Here is a 16,732-nt window from a genome sequence, read left to right as displayed (position 1 = left end):
TCTCTCTCTCTCTCTCTCTCTCCCCACACGTACAATGAGATTCTGTAGATTCATAAGCTGTTCTTGTATCGGGAGAAATAAGTTTTGAAACTGTGAAGTTGGTCTTTATTTTTACCTCTGTACCACGAAAACAAACTGTTCCTCGCAAAATAACAGGTGTCCCCGCCAAATGCTTATCTGCATTTCGCTATATAAAGTTTTCTGTGTGGGGAAAAAGAAGATCCTAGCGTAAGAATTTTCCTTCACAGAACAACAGGGGATTTTCGGGTGTAAAAATGGAGAAATGGAGTCATAGCAATTGCAACATGCCTTAACTAACCTTCCTTCATTTAAAATCGAGCGTAATGCAGCCACAAATTGACTGATTACTGTGAGGTCTTCAAAATGGGACGAAATTGATGTCATCTTTTCCATTGTCGGCTAACGTTGAAATGAGAGAAATACTTTGCCAGAAACAGCGTCAATGATAGATTACCAAATACAGTAAAAACATTTGTATGGTAATGAAAGCGTAACAAAATAGCAAGATACGTTAATAAACACAGAGGAAGAATAAAAGATTACAGTGTATATGTATATATATGTGTGTGTTGGTGTGTGTGTGTGGGCGCTCTCTCGTGTTCAAGGTAAATGAAAGAGAAACGTAAGATGAAGGAGGTGAAATGCAAACTAGAAACAATTTGTACGTTATGGTAACTTCATGCAACATTTCGCGTCGTTTACATATTACCTGAACCCACGAGAATGACCTCGGTACAACACGTTCGTAGACACTTCGAGACGGGTGTGGCCGAGGTTGGCCTTACGAAGTTCATATGCCGGAATGTTTGAGTCCTTTCACAAGTATTGATTCGGCAGTTCATGGAAGCTATTATTATTATTATTATTATTCATAAAAGTCTCATAATAGCATGAGTCACTAAAATGGTGAAGAAATCCGCAGTGATGTAGATGTAGATATAAATTTTAGAAATATATGTACAAAAGAGAGCTTTAGAGAACCTACTCGATTTTCCCTCTTCTGAGAAGGAGAATCAAGCAGGTTCTCGAAAGCTCTCTTTTTTATATATATTTCTAAAATATATATTTACATCTACACTGCTGTGGATGTCTTCACCACGATTATTATTATTATTATTATTATTATTATTATTATTATTATTATTATATTATTATTATTATTATTATTATTATTATTATTATTATTATTATTTAAAATGTGCATAAATTCTTAACGAGTACGCCTAAAGGTCGTGAACTTCACCATACTGACCATTCATAGGATGGAATGTTCAAATGTAAAAACAAAAACAAGGCAAGAATGAGTAAAAAAATTAACTAATTAAGTAAATAATTATTCAATTAATTAATTAATTAAATGAATGCATTCATATTTGGGCCTTGAAATAGGAAAGATTCAAGTCATAGTACTAAAGGTATAAAACCAAGGCTAGGCTCAGAAATGTATAAGTAAAATAGATTAATTCAGTAATGATTTATTCAACTGATTAATTAATAAAATGAAAGTATGCATATTTGTGCCTTGAAATAAGAGAAGATTCAAGCCTTAGTACTAAAGGTATAAAACCCAATTTAAGAATATGGCGAGATGAGTCAGAACTGACCACCTACAGTAAGCCACAGTTTAGTGGTACGGATCTTAAACTCTATCAAACTTGAAAGGGAGATGTTTTGTGTGCTTCCAAGTGTATGACTTTGAAATAGTTATCAAAACTAACCTTTAGTATTCATGGGAAACGACGCTCATGGTGGTTTTACCGGCATGAATTATTTTCGTGCAGATTTTTAGTCCTAATTCACTAGTTGCTTTGCTTTCATGTAAAGCTTTTCATTCAGTATCGATGTAAATAGCATGACTATAAATCAGTACATTTAAAAAAAAGGCTTTTAACCTTTTCCAGAGTTGCTCTTAACAAGAACAACCTTGTGATAAAAATGTTACGATAAATGTATTGATAAAGTTTGAGGGTTACAAGATAACTAGATTAAGTTACTGTAAATTGTTATATCGTTAAGTTCTCTGGCTGAGAACATCGATTACCTCGTAGCGATAAAGACTTTTTTTTATGGTGAGGAAACGAGGCAGGCATAGCGGCCCAGTTGTAGTATATTGACGAATCTGAATGCAAAATTACAATAAATTGCAATTTGCTTGCAATGCGGTTAATGCTGTTGCTTAGAACAAAAAAAAAAAAAATAAGTAAATAACGACCAGCTAAAACAAAAATACAAAAAGGTAGGAATGTGACATAGAATAGGAGATGAGTGGAAAGACAAACGACATTGCAAAAATAAAGTGAATGAGTCATAAATAAAAACAAAATTCCTTAGGGGCGTCAAACAGCTAACACGGTAATTTGAAACATCTCTTTTAAACAATCGGCGAAAAATATCTCAATAGACGATCAGTTTTAAACTTTCTTTCCTCAGTAACAACACCAGATCGGCCTCTTGGTCGTAAGATATAAAAAAGGAAAGAAATTTCAGTAATTCTGAGAGGAAATTCTGAGATTTTGTTACACTATTAGAGAAGGCCAGAGCTGCAACGTGACCTCGTTCTGATAATCTGGACGCACATCAGAATCACTTCATATTCCTGCATTTAAACGGAGGCTTTGTAGTGCCAAGCGAATCCAAAAAGTGTGAAGAATTCAAGTTCAGAAGGCACTGTGGTTACTACAATATGCATCTGGTAAAAGGTACTATATAATATATATATATATATATATATATATATATATATATATATATATATATATATATATATATATATATATATGTGTGTGTGTGTGTGTGTGTGTGTGTGTGTGTGTGTGTGTATGAGAAAATCAAACTGTTTTCGAACGTAAAATTGTCTTTCCCCAAGGTATATGGATTTTTTTAACTGCCGCTAAACTGTATCAATTGTACGAACTGATTATATCTCATGATTCAACAACATACTACTTGTATGGATATTTAGAGGTGTGTTTCAAATTAAACTATGAGCACTGTTTGGTGATTGCGAGAAATATTCGAAAATATAAAGTTTATGACATTTTATACCCTACAGTGAGGTAAAAATATTCTATGATTCATAATGAAATTTAAACAAAGTATTGACTACTGTCATAATTTTATTTCTCTCTCTCTCTCTCATTGTAAATAAAGTGATATAGCTACAATCATCTCCCTTCTACTCTTGTCACATACACGCGCACACACACACACACACATAGGAATTAGCAGTGCGTTACCTATAGCTAGATTTCAATAAACTGGTTTTAATTCATATTCATTGAAGCCGACTCCCAATACTAAGCATAATATTGTTCCCAGTGTTCTGAGAATAAGTTGTTTGAGTCTGTCATCATTTGGCGGACATATTCTCTGCTTAAATAACTTTTGATTAGTCATTACAATTCCTTGCAAGAAATGTTACACTACACACGGGGCCAAAGATAATCTTAATTATATGAAAGTGAAGAGACGTTACTATTATTTTAATCACTAAATTTCTTCCGTCCATTACATGAAAAAAAGAAGTAGAATTTGATGAAAGGAGACCCTAAGGAAGATATAAGGAAAATTAATGAGGCATCTGTCTTTATGGAAATGTCGTTTTTTCGTTCAATGTAAACATGTTATGATAATTTAGAGAATTTTTAGTTATTTTAGTAGAAAAAGTGTAACATTTTTAGATAGTCTCCTAAATTTTAGACAAGCCTCTCCGAAATACTGGCATGTCTTCCTCAAAATATGTCATCATCTCTGCTAAACACGCCGTCCTGAACCAGAAACCACGAACGGAGAACAACAAACCGACATATGATGAAGTGTACCATCGAATTTAAGGCGTAGCAAACCTCGAAATCATTGGTTAATCATGTAGGTATGTGAAATACACATTTGACCAACACATTAAAGCAGTATTAAGGACTGGCAAGCCGTAAGTATAGTAACAACGACATTTATACCTTTTTCGTATGTAGCCCAACCTTCCGACCGTTGGCCCATCATCGGAAATAGTTTTGTTTTACTATTTATTTCTCTAGTGCAGTATTTTTCACAGGCGATATCCGGAGATTTATCGTACTGGAAAGCAGTAATATGTAGGTAAGTTATGAGTTACCGGTGGAACCCGTTTCATGAGTTTTTTTTTCTGTTTGCCTAAGGTCGGGCATGACCAAATTCGTGTCTGTTTGTTACGGAAGGTGATAAGGTGTGACTATTCAGTTCATGACGTCGCTCAAGTTTTTATGACAGATTATGCTTCCGGTACCCGGTCATGTTAGCTTAGGACGTACCATTGTCTTCTTATCCTAATTTCTCAATCTAGCCAAATAGAATTTAGGAATTTGAGCTCAGTCTGGTAAAGAGAAATCTTTGGAAAATACCGTATCCCAGTTAGTCCTATAGGCTGTGGTAATTTATTTTACTGCCAAAGACACAAACCGTATATTTTTGGATTATTTTGTGTGTTATGAATTTCTTATCATTAAAACTTGGTTTATTTCTGTTGGAAACCTTTCATTTATATGCTTCCCCAAGGTTAGTTTAGGATTTATCTGACAAGTAAGGTGGAACCCCATTTTGGGGGGTGTTGATAATTGAAAAGACATCAATTGCACCAACTGGAATGTTCAGAATTGTGTAAGTCATAGGATTAGTAGTAAAAAATTTTGCATGCTTGCAATAGGTATAGCCTAATTGTCAAGGTAGTATATATAAATGGTAATAACACCCTATGATAAGTAAATGGTCACCAGACACATGAACCATGTACCTGACTACTTAACTTATTGTTGTTGCATTTTTCATCCTTGTTGTTGGTGTTGACCTCTTAATTTTCTTAAATCCATTTATGTAATTAAGCCTATTAGCCTATGTGGTTATGGGAAATAGAATTGTAGGTTAGAGAAACATTAAAATCAATTGTTGAATACTAGAATGGTCCAACCATTTTAACCATGGCTTCCGTAGCATAACCTTACGTAAGGTACCTGGCCCTGCTTAGGGGGAAGGTACCTGGCCTTGCTTAGGGAAGGTAAAGGACCCCATCTTAACCAGACCAAGAATGCCTATCATTGCAATGGTGAAATACGGAAATTTAGGGTAAATGATCGCGGTTGAGACACATGGGTGGCAAAATTTTCACTTTTCATTTGCTATTTAATTGGAGAAATAACTAAAAAATTAAACCTTTAAGAAAACCTTTCAAAAGATTGAAGCTTCATTAACAAAATGAGCTATAGGAAACTGCCATACGAACTAAAACAAGCATGTGAAGTCTTTGTAAAATAGATGTTGAAGGCAATTTGGGATCCAATATGGCATCTTCCCAAATGCTGAGACAAAATTGAGTGGCGATTGAACACTTCCCAGCACTCATTTAACGGTGTACTGACACTAATTCCGTATATATGTAATGATTATAGATATTACTCAAGATTTTAGTTGTAATCAGCACAATAAAACAACATTTTGTTGCCTCTACTGGTGAAAATATGAGGCATGGAATTCCCGTCTGTCATGTGGTTGAACTGAAATGCATTTTTACCTTTAATCCGTGGTTTTATCCTTACTGACATCACAACTGAAGCTCCACAGTGCTTATTTGATTGTAATTATGCACAATTTGTTCTTAATTTACTCACAAACCACATAAAATATGTGAGAATGTTTGTTTACAGTACTTTACTCCATCAAAGTAGCGAAACTGTGCCTGGAACAATTTTGCAGCCTTATTGTATATCTGGCTGCCACAAACATCCAAGAGTGGATGACACATTAGTGGTGAACTGATTACAATAGAAATTTAGTATTTTGTTGTTAGGACTTTTCATTTATTTAAGTCCATATTACTATGTATACTTCTGAGACATGTAATGTGTACATATGAGTGTTACCACTTTGGCAAAAATGCAAGAAAGTTGAGTATGACAATTTGTCTAGAACTGGTATGAGAGTCAAGATGCCATGACGTCAAAATACAGGACTGGAATAAAGGTTTTAAATCAAAATTATTACTTAAAACACCATTATATTTGACAGAACTTACACTGTGTATGTGATATATATATTACAATGCATCTAATATATGTTAATAAATAAAAAAAAATATAAGAAAAAGAGAAAAATATCTACATCTTAATGCTCACAGCAAAAGCGTTGAAATTTGTCTCAGGAATCTGGTTTGTTCCAACAAATATTTTCAAATGAATTATAATGAACACGTAATACATTTACTCAGTTTATAACCTTATTCTGGTGTTTAGCTACCTAGTTATTTAAATGTTATCTAGCGCTCTGGCGTCCTGAAAATATGCTAGAGTTCCCCTTCCAAGCCCTGAAACGCACCAGCGTTTACCATTGATGTCAAGGAAATGGTGTCAGCGTCTGTGGGTACAAATATTTTGCAGATTTAACACAGGAAATGGGCAGTTTGTTTACACAAGTGACTCGGCAAATATCGAGATGGCATTACTCATCCACTTTTAAAGTGTTTTAAGTAAAAGTTTTGAAAGTGTCATGGCCGGTAAGTTAGCACCTCGCACGGCTAAATCTTAACGAACCTCTGTTTAATCGGAAATGTGCCATTATTTTGTAATTTAGGAGAAAACTGTTGCTGTACTTTGATAGGGACGTAGAGGTCTCGGCGTGTTGTGTGGAGGGGGTACAAGTCTCACTGATGCTGATGGGGGGTGCGTTTGAATGCATTTTCTGGAAGTGTCCAAACAGCGGACAAATGTTGTAGTGTCTCACGCTCTGAGCGTTTACCCTAATTCAGTCAGATTTTGTACATCATGTCCTAACTGGCTAGAAGACCACCCCGTCTCCCCCTTTGCATCACGCGTAGTGTACGTATTCCTTATCTGTAGTTTGGGAGGTAGGCTGCAGCTAGAAGCCACTCATTTGTTACTCTTGCCTTATACTAGTATACTGTATGACTTAAGTTAGCCAGTGTGTTTGAAAGAAAGGATTATTTCCAGATGGATAGAGTTGTTTTACTCCATAATTTTGTTTGTAATATTGATAAAATTTGTACAGTTAGCCTCAGCAGTTCTTAAACATTAGGTAACCATTGTTAACCTGTTGTTTAATATATAGTACATAATTTGAAGAAAATTTAGTAATGCCAAATATGTATGACAAATACCAAAACTTAGAATTTTCTAGAATACAGTTTGAGATCCTTCAGTTTTGCCAAGGAGGCTGTGGGCAGAGTATTAAAAGGAAAATATCTTTGATCACATATCATCTTGTCGAGGCCCAGAAAAAAAAGGGTATCCATTCCCATGTTTTTTTTATCATACAAAAAGTTATCAAATTTATGGACAAGTATAGATTTTCACTTCATTGCTAAACAAAATAGCCCGTGTAGGCCTTCTGAACAGTGGGCGAAGTTTGCTCGGAAAAAGAAGAAAGAGAAGAAAGTTTCTCCTGTGTCATTGGAGTCCAATACTCTGCCAGTGACAACAAAGATTCTCTCTGGTTCCTTCTTGTGCCCTGGCCAAGCTGATTCCACCTGCTGTTGCTACTCCTTTGCCGTCTCCTACTGTGTTGTCAGTCGAGAGCCAGCAAAGGGGAATGGTTAACCAGTTTGACTACTCTGGCAGTCTCTGTTTGATCAGAGGGGAGTTGTCCTCGGGAGGACACTCCTCTTTGGGGTGAAGGGAGATTGCCTGACTTAACCCAACTTGTCTTGCAAGTGCTGTGGATCCCAAGGGGCTTAGGGAGTTAAGTTGTCTACCGGCTCGAGGGCCAACTCTCTGTTGCTGATAACACAGCACGTGCCTTTGGTAGTGTGCCCTCGGGTGTTACCATCTACTTCTTCGTCCCTTGGTGATGTCCTCCTCCACACACTGCTGTCCAAGGCCTGCTGCAGCCGGAAGAAGAAGTTGAAAAAGAGGAATCGGAAGTCATTGTCGTTGTCTTTGTCTACATCTTCTTCGTGTGCTATCACCTCCCATTTTTTTTCCAAAGCTAGTAAGTGGAGGAAGAAGAAGACTGCCTCTCCCAGTCATAAGAAGTCCCGTATGGCTTCTGACTGCCAGCCTTCCTCCACGGAGAGGGCTACAGGGTCTCTCGCTAGTGGTACTACCAGTACTGCAGCTCCCATTGCTGACAGCATGGGTGTAATTGATGCCTGGGATTCCATGAACTTCTGGCACACTGGTACCAGTCCTGGGAAGTCACCTTCCTGGGCCAGCAAGGCTTCCCAGTATACAAACCCAGGCCCGGCTGCCACTATAGTCCAGCAAGGGGTAGTGAGTAAAGAGCTTTGCAGGCACTCACTCACCCCCTTCCCGGTAACTTAACTTGCTTGTTTCAGGTGTGTGGAACCAGAACAACAGACACCCCCACATCAACATTCTGGAACTCAAGGCGGCATTTTTGGCACTGCAGGAGTTTCAGGATTGAGCAATGGGGCACTCTGTGGTGTTGATGAGCAACAATACCACAGTAGTGGCATATGTCAACAAGCAGGTGGGGATTGGTGTCCTTGAAGCTCCACATGTTGGCAGTGCAGGTGCATGATTGGGTGGTAGCGCACTCGGTAGAGCTGTCAGCCAGGTACATTCCAGGCTCCCGGAATGTAGTGGCAGACAAGCTCAGTCGCCAGGGTCAGGTAATAGGGACAGAGTAGTCCCTACACCCATACATTGCTGAAGATTTTTCGATCTTTGGGGCCTCCTAATTATAGACCTCTTTGCAACCAGGCACAACAGAAAACTGCCAGTGTTCTGTTCAATTGTGCCGGACCCATGGGCAACAATAGAAGACGCCTTCCAGCACCTATGGGACAGTCTCGAGGCTTATGCCTTTCCTCTGTTTTGTCTGAATTGTTGGGGGATCAACAGGGTCATGATCACCCCAAATCTCAGGATGACCCTAGTGGCTCCCAAGTGGCCACATGCCGAGTAGTATCCGGACCTGCTAGCTCTACTTTCTGAGGTACCGAGAGGGATTCCCCTGTGGCACAAACTGCTGTGCCAGCCACACGTAGAGAGGTATCACCAGGCTGAGAGAGGATTGTCACTTCATTCCTGGAGACTATCCAGCGTCTCTTGCGAGCGAGAGGTTTGATGTCTGGATACCTTTGTAAATGCTCCGCAGCTGTGTACCAGGGAAAATGGGCCGTCTTTCTTGTCTTTCTTCACCAAGAGAAACTTCTCTCTGTCTCAGCTATTAAGGACTTGAAGGGTATTGGTCTCTCTTCATCGTGGGAGATCTCCATGCTGTTGAGAAGCTTCGAACAGTCTTGCCCTCCCAGGGAACTCAGACCCCCTGAGTAGGACATGACTGTCACCTTACGGAGCCTGACTCTGAGTCTTTACGAGAGTTGTCAGACAGGGATGTGACCTTCAAGACTGATTTTTTGCTTGCACTGGCATTGGCAAAGAGAGTTGGTGAGCTACATGGCCTGTCCTTCAATGTTAAATGCTCGAAGGGATGGGGATCGTCACGCTCGAGTTTGTCCCGGAATTCATAGCGAAGACTCAGAATCTCTCAGTCCCTGACGCCAGATTCGAGTCCTTTTCGATTCCCTTCATAGAGGATTTTGTTGTTGGTGATCAAGACAAGATGCTAGTGTGTCCAGTTAGGATGCTGCGGTACTATCTTAAGAGGACTCGGAATCTCAGGCCCAAGTGTCGACGACTCCTCATTAGTACTGGCTTGACCAAGAAAGAGGTGTCCAAGAACACAATTTCATTCTGGCTTCGTGAGACAATCAAGCAGGGGTACATTATGTCTGACGAGATAGACATGAGTACATTCCGAGTAAGAGCTCATGAGGCCAGGGGCATTGGTCTGTCCCATGCATTCTGGAAGAACCTGTTGGTTCTATAGGTAAGGCATTCCCCGGTTATCGGCAATCCGGGTTTACGGCGCTTGTCTAGTGACGGCGATAGCTGGATTTTTGGCGCTGATCCCCACTCAACAGTGGCACCAATATCCGGTTATCAGCGCCGATAAGCACTGTTATCACTGAATTTTGGTTATCATCATGCCATTGGGAATGGAACCCCCTTCAGGACGTTGCCCACAGTTCCTTGGACACATTTTCCTTGGGTCCTGTGGTGGCTGCTTAACAAGTTGTATAGCTTACCTGGCTCCCCTAGAGGGACTGGTAGAATCTCACCTAAGGTGTACAGCAGTAGAGAGAGAATGTGTGAGTGACTAGCCTCCTCCCTTTTCTCTTTTACTTTTCCTCTCTTGCAGAGCAGAGTGGCAGGTGGCAAGCCATTGTTTGCTGTACTGGCGTCTCATGCAGGTGAATCTAGATAACTGATAACATAATACCCTGTTTATAATCTAGTAGATTGTTAGATGCAAGTCCACCCCTTCTCTCTAGCAAGGGGAGAGAGAGATTGACAGTAAAACAAACGTAGTGGTTTTATGTATATATTAGTCTTTTATTGTCTCCGACACTATTGGTTCATCCAAGTCTTTGTCTTTGGAATACAGCAATAACACAAAATCATTAATTCAGTGGAGTACAGCAATACCACAAACTCATTAATTCATGTTCAGAAGTCTGGCAGTTGAACATCCCATATGTTCAACGGACGAGAGGCACAGGACTATTTTCTCAGCTCTTTGAGACCATGAAGAGTTTCCCGGGTGGGTAGCACTTCCAGTCAGTTCAGAGATTTACCCAGAATCCACCCTCCAAAGGGTAAGTCTCCTATGTAAAGACCAAAGGTTTGTATTTATGTAGGAACAAATTGCAAATTTTAAAGTTATTTGTATTTTTCCTAACATACAAACCTGAAGGTCTTTACATTTACGGCCCACCTCAGCCACTCCTCATTCTGGTACCGGGCCGAAAGGCAAAGTGGAATGAAAACCGACGAGTGGGCGGAGCTTCCTCCTTACCGTCTGTAACTAACGACCTTGTTTGAAAGTTGACTTCCGTTCCAGCTCGCTTTCACAAGCAAAATCCCTATGTAAAGACCTTCAGGTTTATATATTATAAAAAAAAAAATTACTTTAAAATTTGCAACATTTGCAGGAAATAAACTTATGCTCACAGTCATCTAGCTAACTTGTTGTTTGATTCCCACCTTGGAAGAAACAATGTTACTTTTTCTTTTTACAGATTTCAAGCTTGCTATGAAAACTGTATCTGAATATTAGGAAACATGAAAGAAAACTATCTAGAATATTAGGAAATATGAAAGTTAAAGAAATTTTTGCAATTTTTAAAATATACATAGTGTGTGTGTGTGTGTGTGTGTGTGTGTGTGTGTGTGTGTGTGGAGAGAGAGTTGATTAGACAGAGGAAGAGTGCCAGTTATCCTGTGAATATTCTGATTTATCAAAAAGGTTAGAGAAACTTGTGCTGGCAATGTGGCCCATATGCTTTACCGTAATGCAGTCTGCCTTTCTGAGAATAAAAGTACAGTTCATTCCCTTGCTACGATTATTGACCTAAACAGAATAAATCCATCTGATCCCTAATATGCAATGTTATTTGCTGTGGCTGCGCATATTTTTGTTATCAGTTTTTGTTAATGACTTAAGTCTGCCGTTTTAACACAGCATTAAAGGGACTCTGGCTATTATCAAATATTGTATGCAAGTAGCGTTCCAAACAAAGTTTGAAATTTTATATCTCGGATGTGTCGAATTTTAAGAGATAAAAGCTTTTACAGTGTTTTGGTAAGTATAATGAAACATCATTTTATCATAAAAATGTCATTTTTTTAACATTAACATTTTAACAGAATGTGATGCTTTAAATGCTTATCTGATTAGCCTGCCACAGAGAATTGAATACTGTATGCAGATATAACATTTATTGGTAACAGAGCTTTTTTGTGTTCATGATCAAGATATAAGTTAGCTAATGGCATCACAGGTGTTCCAAACTTGTTTTTTACTAATACTGTACTGTTGATATATAAAATACTTGAGCTTGTGGGATAATTCAGTCCATACATTTAGCTCATGCATGTGTGACTTGCAATTGATAGGTCTCTAATAAATACTTGTGAAGATTTTCATGTAAAGCTAGAAGTTACAAGTACAATACAGTAGTAGAAGTGATAACGGTGTCTAGAATTGTTTTTTTTATAGTACATACACTTGTAATACAGTCATAATTTAGAGGATATAATTTATTCATGGGTATGGCTTTAGTTTTACCTCAAAGATGTTTACTTGATACTTTATATATTTTTATACTTTAAGAATACAATGCAAAATATATAAAAGACTTCCAACTGAAATAGACTGGTGAAAGCATAATACAGTACAAGTAGGAACTTGGATAAATATACATTGTAAATATTTTGGATATAGAATGTTTGAATACACGGGACCAAGACTATTCGCTAATAACTTTGATGGGATAACTCTTTGACATTTAAGAAACAAATGAGGACTTCTGTTTAATAAAGATTAGAACAGTTCATTCAAGATAACTATACACTGTAAATGACTACTATATGGGATCTGCAACATGGACCAAATGAGGGCTGGCTGGAGATCCCAAAATATAAACAAGAATGATTATGACCATAACTGCCCAAAAGTAATTGTACAGTATTTTGCTGGATGTCATATAATAATCCCAATCTCTTTAATGCTCTAGTAATTCTTTATAAGTTTTGTTGTTGAAGGTTTCATAGTTTAACACAAAGTCATCTTTGTTTATAGAAAGCTCCCATTACTTTTGGAAGATGGCAATCACTGTAGAGCATCTTGACAAATGATCACAGCTTTCCTTGGTTTGTACTGTGAATTAACGACTTGCTTTAAATTGTTATTATAGATTACTTTGATTACTTTAGTGTAGCTTCTGCACCTTATGTATGTTCTAAGCCATACTGTGTCATCTTACAGATGTACATTATGTTCAGCAGCTATGAGAGGCTACAGAAGCGATCTGGGAAGAAGGGAGTTGATAGGTTTCAGTATCTAAAGGAGCTCATAGAGGAATTTTCTACCACAGAAAGCTCTGGTATGTACTGTATTGCAATACTTTTTTAATGATATTACAGAAGTTACATGCTTGCTTGTAAAGGTATTAAGTGTTGTAGAAGATAAGTGTGGTTATTAAAATTCCTTTTTATATAAGTCACTTACCAAGTAGTTACATAGCTAATTATTCTACCACGCACAACAACTTTTTTTTTTAATTTTGCTGTAGCATCTTTTATTGTTTTACCTGGGTGACAGCCCCACCCTTTGCTGGGAACATTGGAACAACACGCAGCCGGTTGACACTTCGTTTCTGCCGCCGGAGTGTAAACACCGCTGCCATTTTCAGCAGCTTTGATTGGATTTTCAGTCATTATTTCATACTTTCGGTGAATTACACTGTATTGGTTAGCGCAGACTATACTGTAGTTAGTCTTTTGTTAGAATTTGGACCAGCTTTTCTCATCATTATGTCAGATTCTAGCGGTTCTAATCTTTGCTATTGCAGTGGCATAGGCTGTAAGGCTAGGCTACTTAAAGCATGCTTGGATTCTCATACAGTCTGCACGAGTTGTAGGGGGCAAGTTTGCAGTATAGATAAAACCTGTATTGAATGCACTATGTGGTATAGTAACCAATGGAATGTTTTTAACTCTCATTTAGGCAAGTTAGAGAAAGATAGAAAGAGGAAGGTGGCTTGTAGAGCAGAGAAACCCCCTCTCAGCTGAGAGGCTACACCTAGGCCTAACTTAGAGGTTACCTTTGTCTCCTATTCCTAATTTCTTTCCTAATACTGGCCCTCCTACTGCACATCCTTCTACTCCCATGCCTTGCTCCCTTGCTTCTGATCCTGATACCATTGACAGTTTCAAAGCTAGAATTGATAAGAAAATTAAATTAGTTGTTAGGACTGTGACTGAATTGGGGAATTCTGTTCAAGGCATCTTACAGAAACTGTCTTCAATGAAAGTGCAGAGTGATAGTACAGTGCAAGTGGAGGAGGTGGCTGCTCGTCCCAATGGCTCTCCTAAACTGAGGTCACTGTCCTGCTCCCCACACCAGGGAGAAGACATACCAAAACTCCAAGGTAGGCTGAGGGGGTTTGCCCACGGATAGTCGTCCCCTCAACCACCCTGTTGCATGGTCCCAGGTGTTGGTAGACAGCCATTGGAAAGGCTTGTCCAGGATTGTGCATGGCTTGTCTTCAAGCTCTTCCAACAACAGTAGTGCAGACAGGAAGTGCTGCTCACATTACCTGGACTCTTCCCGTCCTCTCAAGCGCTGTGTGGCAAACTGCACTCAAGAGTCGGATCTGATGGGAAGCCCAGTGTCTGTTAAGAAGTATAAGCATTCTCTTCGCAGTCCCGGGCTTTCACACAGTTATGTAGCAGATCCTCAAGTGTCCACTTCAGTCCATCAGCACCCTCCTCTGTCTGCTTTGGTAGATCTGGAGTCCGTCTCCCCCTCCGCTCCTTTTCTGTCCGCGGGCATCCACAACTGTCTGTGTGGGAGTGCCCGGAGGACGGCTCACCTGTCTGCCCAACTTTTGTCCATGAGCGTCCGTACCTGTCCACATTCAACTGTTCAGAGAACGTCTCACCTGTCCGCACAACTTTTGTCCATAAGCGCTCACACTCAGCTCCCAAGCGCCCAGCTTCCAGACGTCCCAAGTTACCCTCCGAGCTCCCGGCACCAGCTACCGAGCACCTGAAACCAGCTCTTGAACGCTTAGCAACCACTCCTGGACTCCCAGTGGCTTCATCATTGCAACGACTGCCTCCCCCTTCACCTTCTCCAGTTAGACCTGTACCTTTGTCTGAGGATCCTGATAAACCTGCTCTGGCTCCGATTAAACGTCAGTTGGTGCAAATTATGGCCCTTTTGAAAGCTCCTACCATTCCTAAGCCCATCCAGGACGACATCCTGTCTCTGATCTCTTTGGAGATTCATTTAGTAGGGATCAACGTGAGTTTCTCCCTAGACAACTGGCTACTTCGATCCCCATCGAAGAACAAGTGCATGGAGGACATTCACAAGACTATTCTTCTGACCCAGGAGCTGGGCCTTCTTTTAAACCTTCAGAAGTCCCAGTTGACCCCTTCACAAGATATCCTCTATCTGGGGATGATACTGAACTCTCAAGCTTTTCGGTTTTTTCCGTCACACGAGGATTTCCAACTGCCTTCAAAGTCACTGGAGCAGGAAAATGCACCCAAACAGCCACATCTTCCTGATCACCTTGGAAATAAAATCAGACCTACAGGGGTGGCTGTCAGAAAGAAGGTAGTTGGAAGTGAAGTCCCTTCATCCGCTGAACCCAGACCTGAACTTTCATTCTGATGCGTCGGACATGGACCTTACTAGATAATCAAAAAGTCTCTGGGACTCGGACTCCAGATCAAGAGGGTTTACACATCAGTGTAAGAGAACTGAAGGCAGTACATCTAGGCCTTCAGAGTTTTGCCTCCCTAGTCCGCTATCAAAGTGTTGTGTTATGCAAAAATTTATATTATTTTACCATAGCTTGCAAAACATTTTTATTATCTTCACTAATTTATAGCTGCAGATTGCTCTGTGTAATTTTTTTTTCTTGAATTTTTCTTTTCCAGATGCTAAAGAACAAGTTCTTGCTAATTTAGCAAACTTTTCATATGATCCCATCAACTATCAGTGGCTGCGAAGACTTAAAGTAATTGATATTTTTCTACACCAGCTCTCTGAAGGAACACTACCTCTGCGTAGATTTGCTGCTGCTGGTATTTGTAATTTGTGTTTGGGTAAGTTACATATTGGCTTATGTCATTTTATAACATAAGGAAGAAATGTTGGTGGTTTTTTTGTTTTAAATGATAAAGCTACAATCATAGAATAATAGGAAGAAATATTATCAGCTCTTCAAAGTGTAGCAGGTAATGTAGAAGATTATGAAATCATTAGATATTCTCACTTAAACTGTTGTGAAATGTAATGGCATTTAAAAATCTGTTAAGGTACCCTTCTTTTAATTCCTTCATGTATTCTTTTGTGCTCATACACTAACTTTTGGTAAAATTATGGAGATATATTCAGTCGGAGTAACTTATACATCCAAAGAATTTATCTGTGTAATTTATTTTATGAGTTATATTGTCCACAGTGCATTAATAGTTGTCTTTTTTTCAGATTTTGAAAATAAATCCTACATCCTCCAGAATGGGGGTGTACAACTGTTGACTGAATGTTTGGTGTCAGAGGATGAATCATTAGTTCTCTCATCCATTACCTCATTGATGTTCCTTGTCACACCTCAGTCTAAGTCGGGTAATAACATATTATAGTTATGTCTGTTTTTAGTGATTGCAATTCATGATTGTCAATTTTAATAGCTAGTATAATTTATGATTGACTGGGGTCTTCAGAATAGAAAAGGTCCTGTAAGCTAAATCTGTGAAACAGCACAAGCTGAAGCATAAGGTCAAGCTTGAAAGTGGTAGAGCTTTTGATAATTACAATTAATTTTAAGCTTACATAACCCAAAACTGGCTTTTATCAGCACTGCAGCCTCAGATTTGTTTCTTTTTTTTTACTTTCAGAGATCACAAGTGATAAAGTTGTAAAACTAATCTCAGTTAAGGCAGAGGGAAACAATCCTCGCATCACAAACCTTGCCAAGATATTTTTGTCTGATTATCATTATCCAGTAAAGGAGGGTGATCCAACCAAAACTGAAATTTAGTATTAGGGATCTTGGAGGATTAGGGCTTTTGTGTGGGAAGGCATCAGTATACAGTATAAGTGATATAGGATAGTGTGTTTGTAG

General features: G+C 38.9%; 2 protein-coding genes across 2 annotated transcripts in view; both read left to right on the top strand.

Moving 5' to 3' along the window:
* LOC136854140 (uncharacterized) overlaps positions 1-97 on the top strand; it is a 24,993-nt gene extending 24,896 nt beyond the window's left edge. The window contains exon 23 of the mRNA XM_067130365.1: positions 1-97. This exon is cut by the window's left edge and continues 604 nt beyond it. The gene's annotated coding sequence lies outside the window, so the exon portion shown is untranslated.
* A 3,664-nt stretch (positions 98-3,761) lies between these two features.
* Positions 3,762-16,648, top strand: LOC136854138 (armadillo repeat-containing protein 7). Its single transcript, XM_067130360.1, has 5 exons — positions 3,762-3,892; positions 12,856-12,973; positions 15,543-15,710; positions 16,096-16,233; positions 16,506-16,648. The coding sequence occupies exons 2-5, from the start codon at positions 12,856-12,858 to the stop codon at positions 16,646-16,648; spliced, it is 567 nt and encodes a 188-aa protein (XP_066986461.1). The 5' UTR covers positions 3,762-3,892.
* Positions 16,649-16,732: the final 84 nt, after the last annotated feature.

The sequence above is a fragment of the Macrobrachium rosenbergii genome, chromosome 28 (assembly GCF_040412425.1).
Source record: "Macrobrachium rosenbergii isolate ZJJX-2024 chromosome 28, ASM4041242v1, whole genome shotgun sequence".
Classification (NCBI taxonomy): Eukaryota; Metazoa; Arthropoda; class Malacostraca; order Decapoda; family Palaemonidae; genus Macrobrachium; species Macrobrachium rosenbergii.
Note: the sequence above shows the minus strand (reverse complement) of the source record. Positions and strands in the feature narration are given on the sequence as shown.

Bases quoted from the DNA above. Each gene is read 5' to 3' on its own strand.
- LOC136854138 (XM_067130360.1), top strand. From the start codon at position 12,856: ATGTACATTATGTTCAGCAGCTATGAGAGGCTACAGAAGCGATCTGGG. The intron at 12,974-15,542 runs GTATGTACTGTA...TTTCTTTTCCAG, and splicing joins TTCTACCACAGAAAGCTCTG to ATGCTAAAGAACAAGTTCTT. The intron at 16,234-16,505 runs GTAATAACATAT...TTTTACTTTCAG, and splicing joins CACACCTCAGTCTAAGTCGG to AGATCACAAGTGATAAAGTT.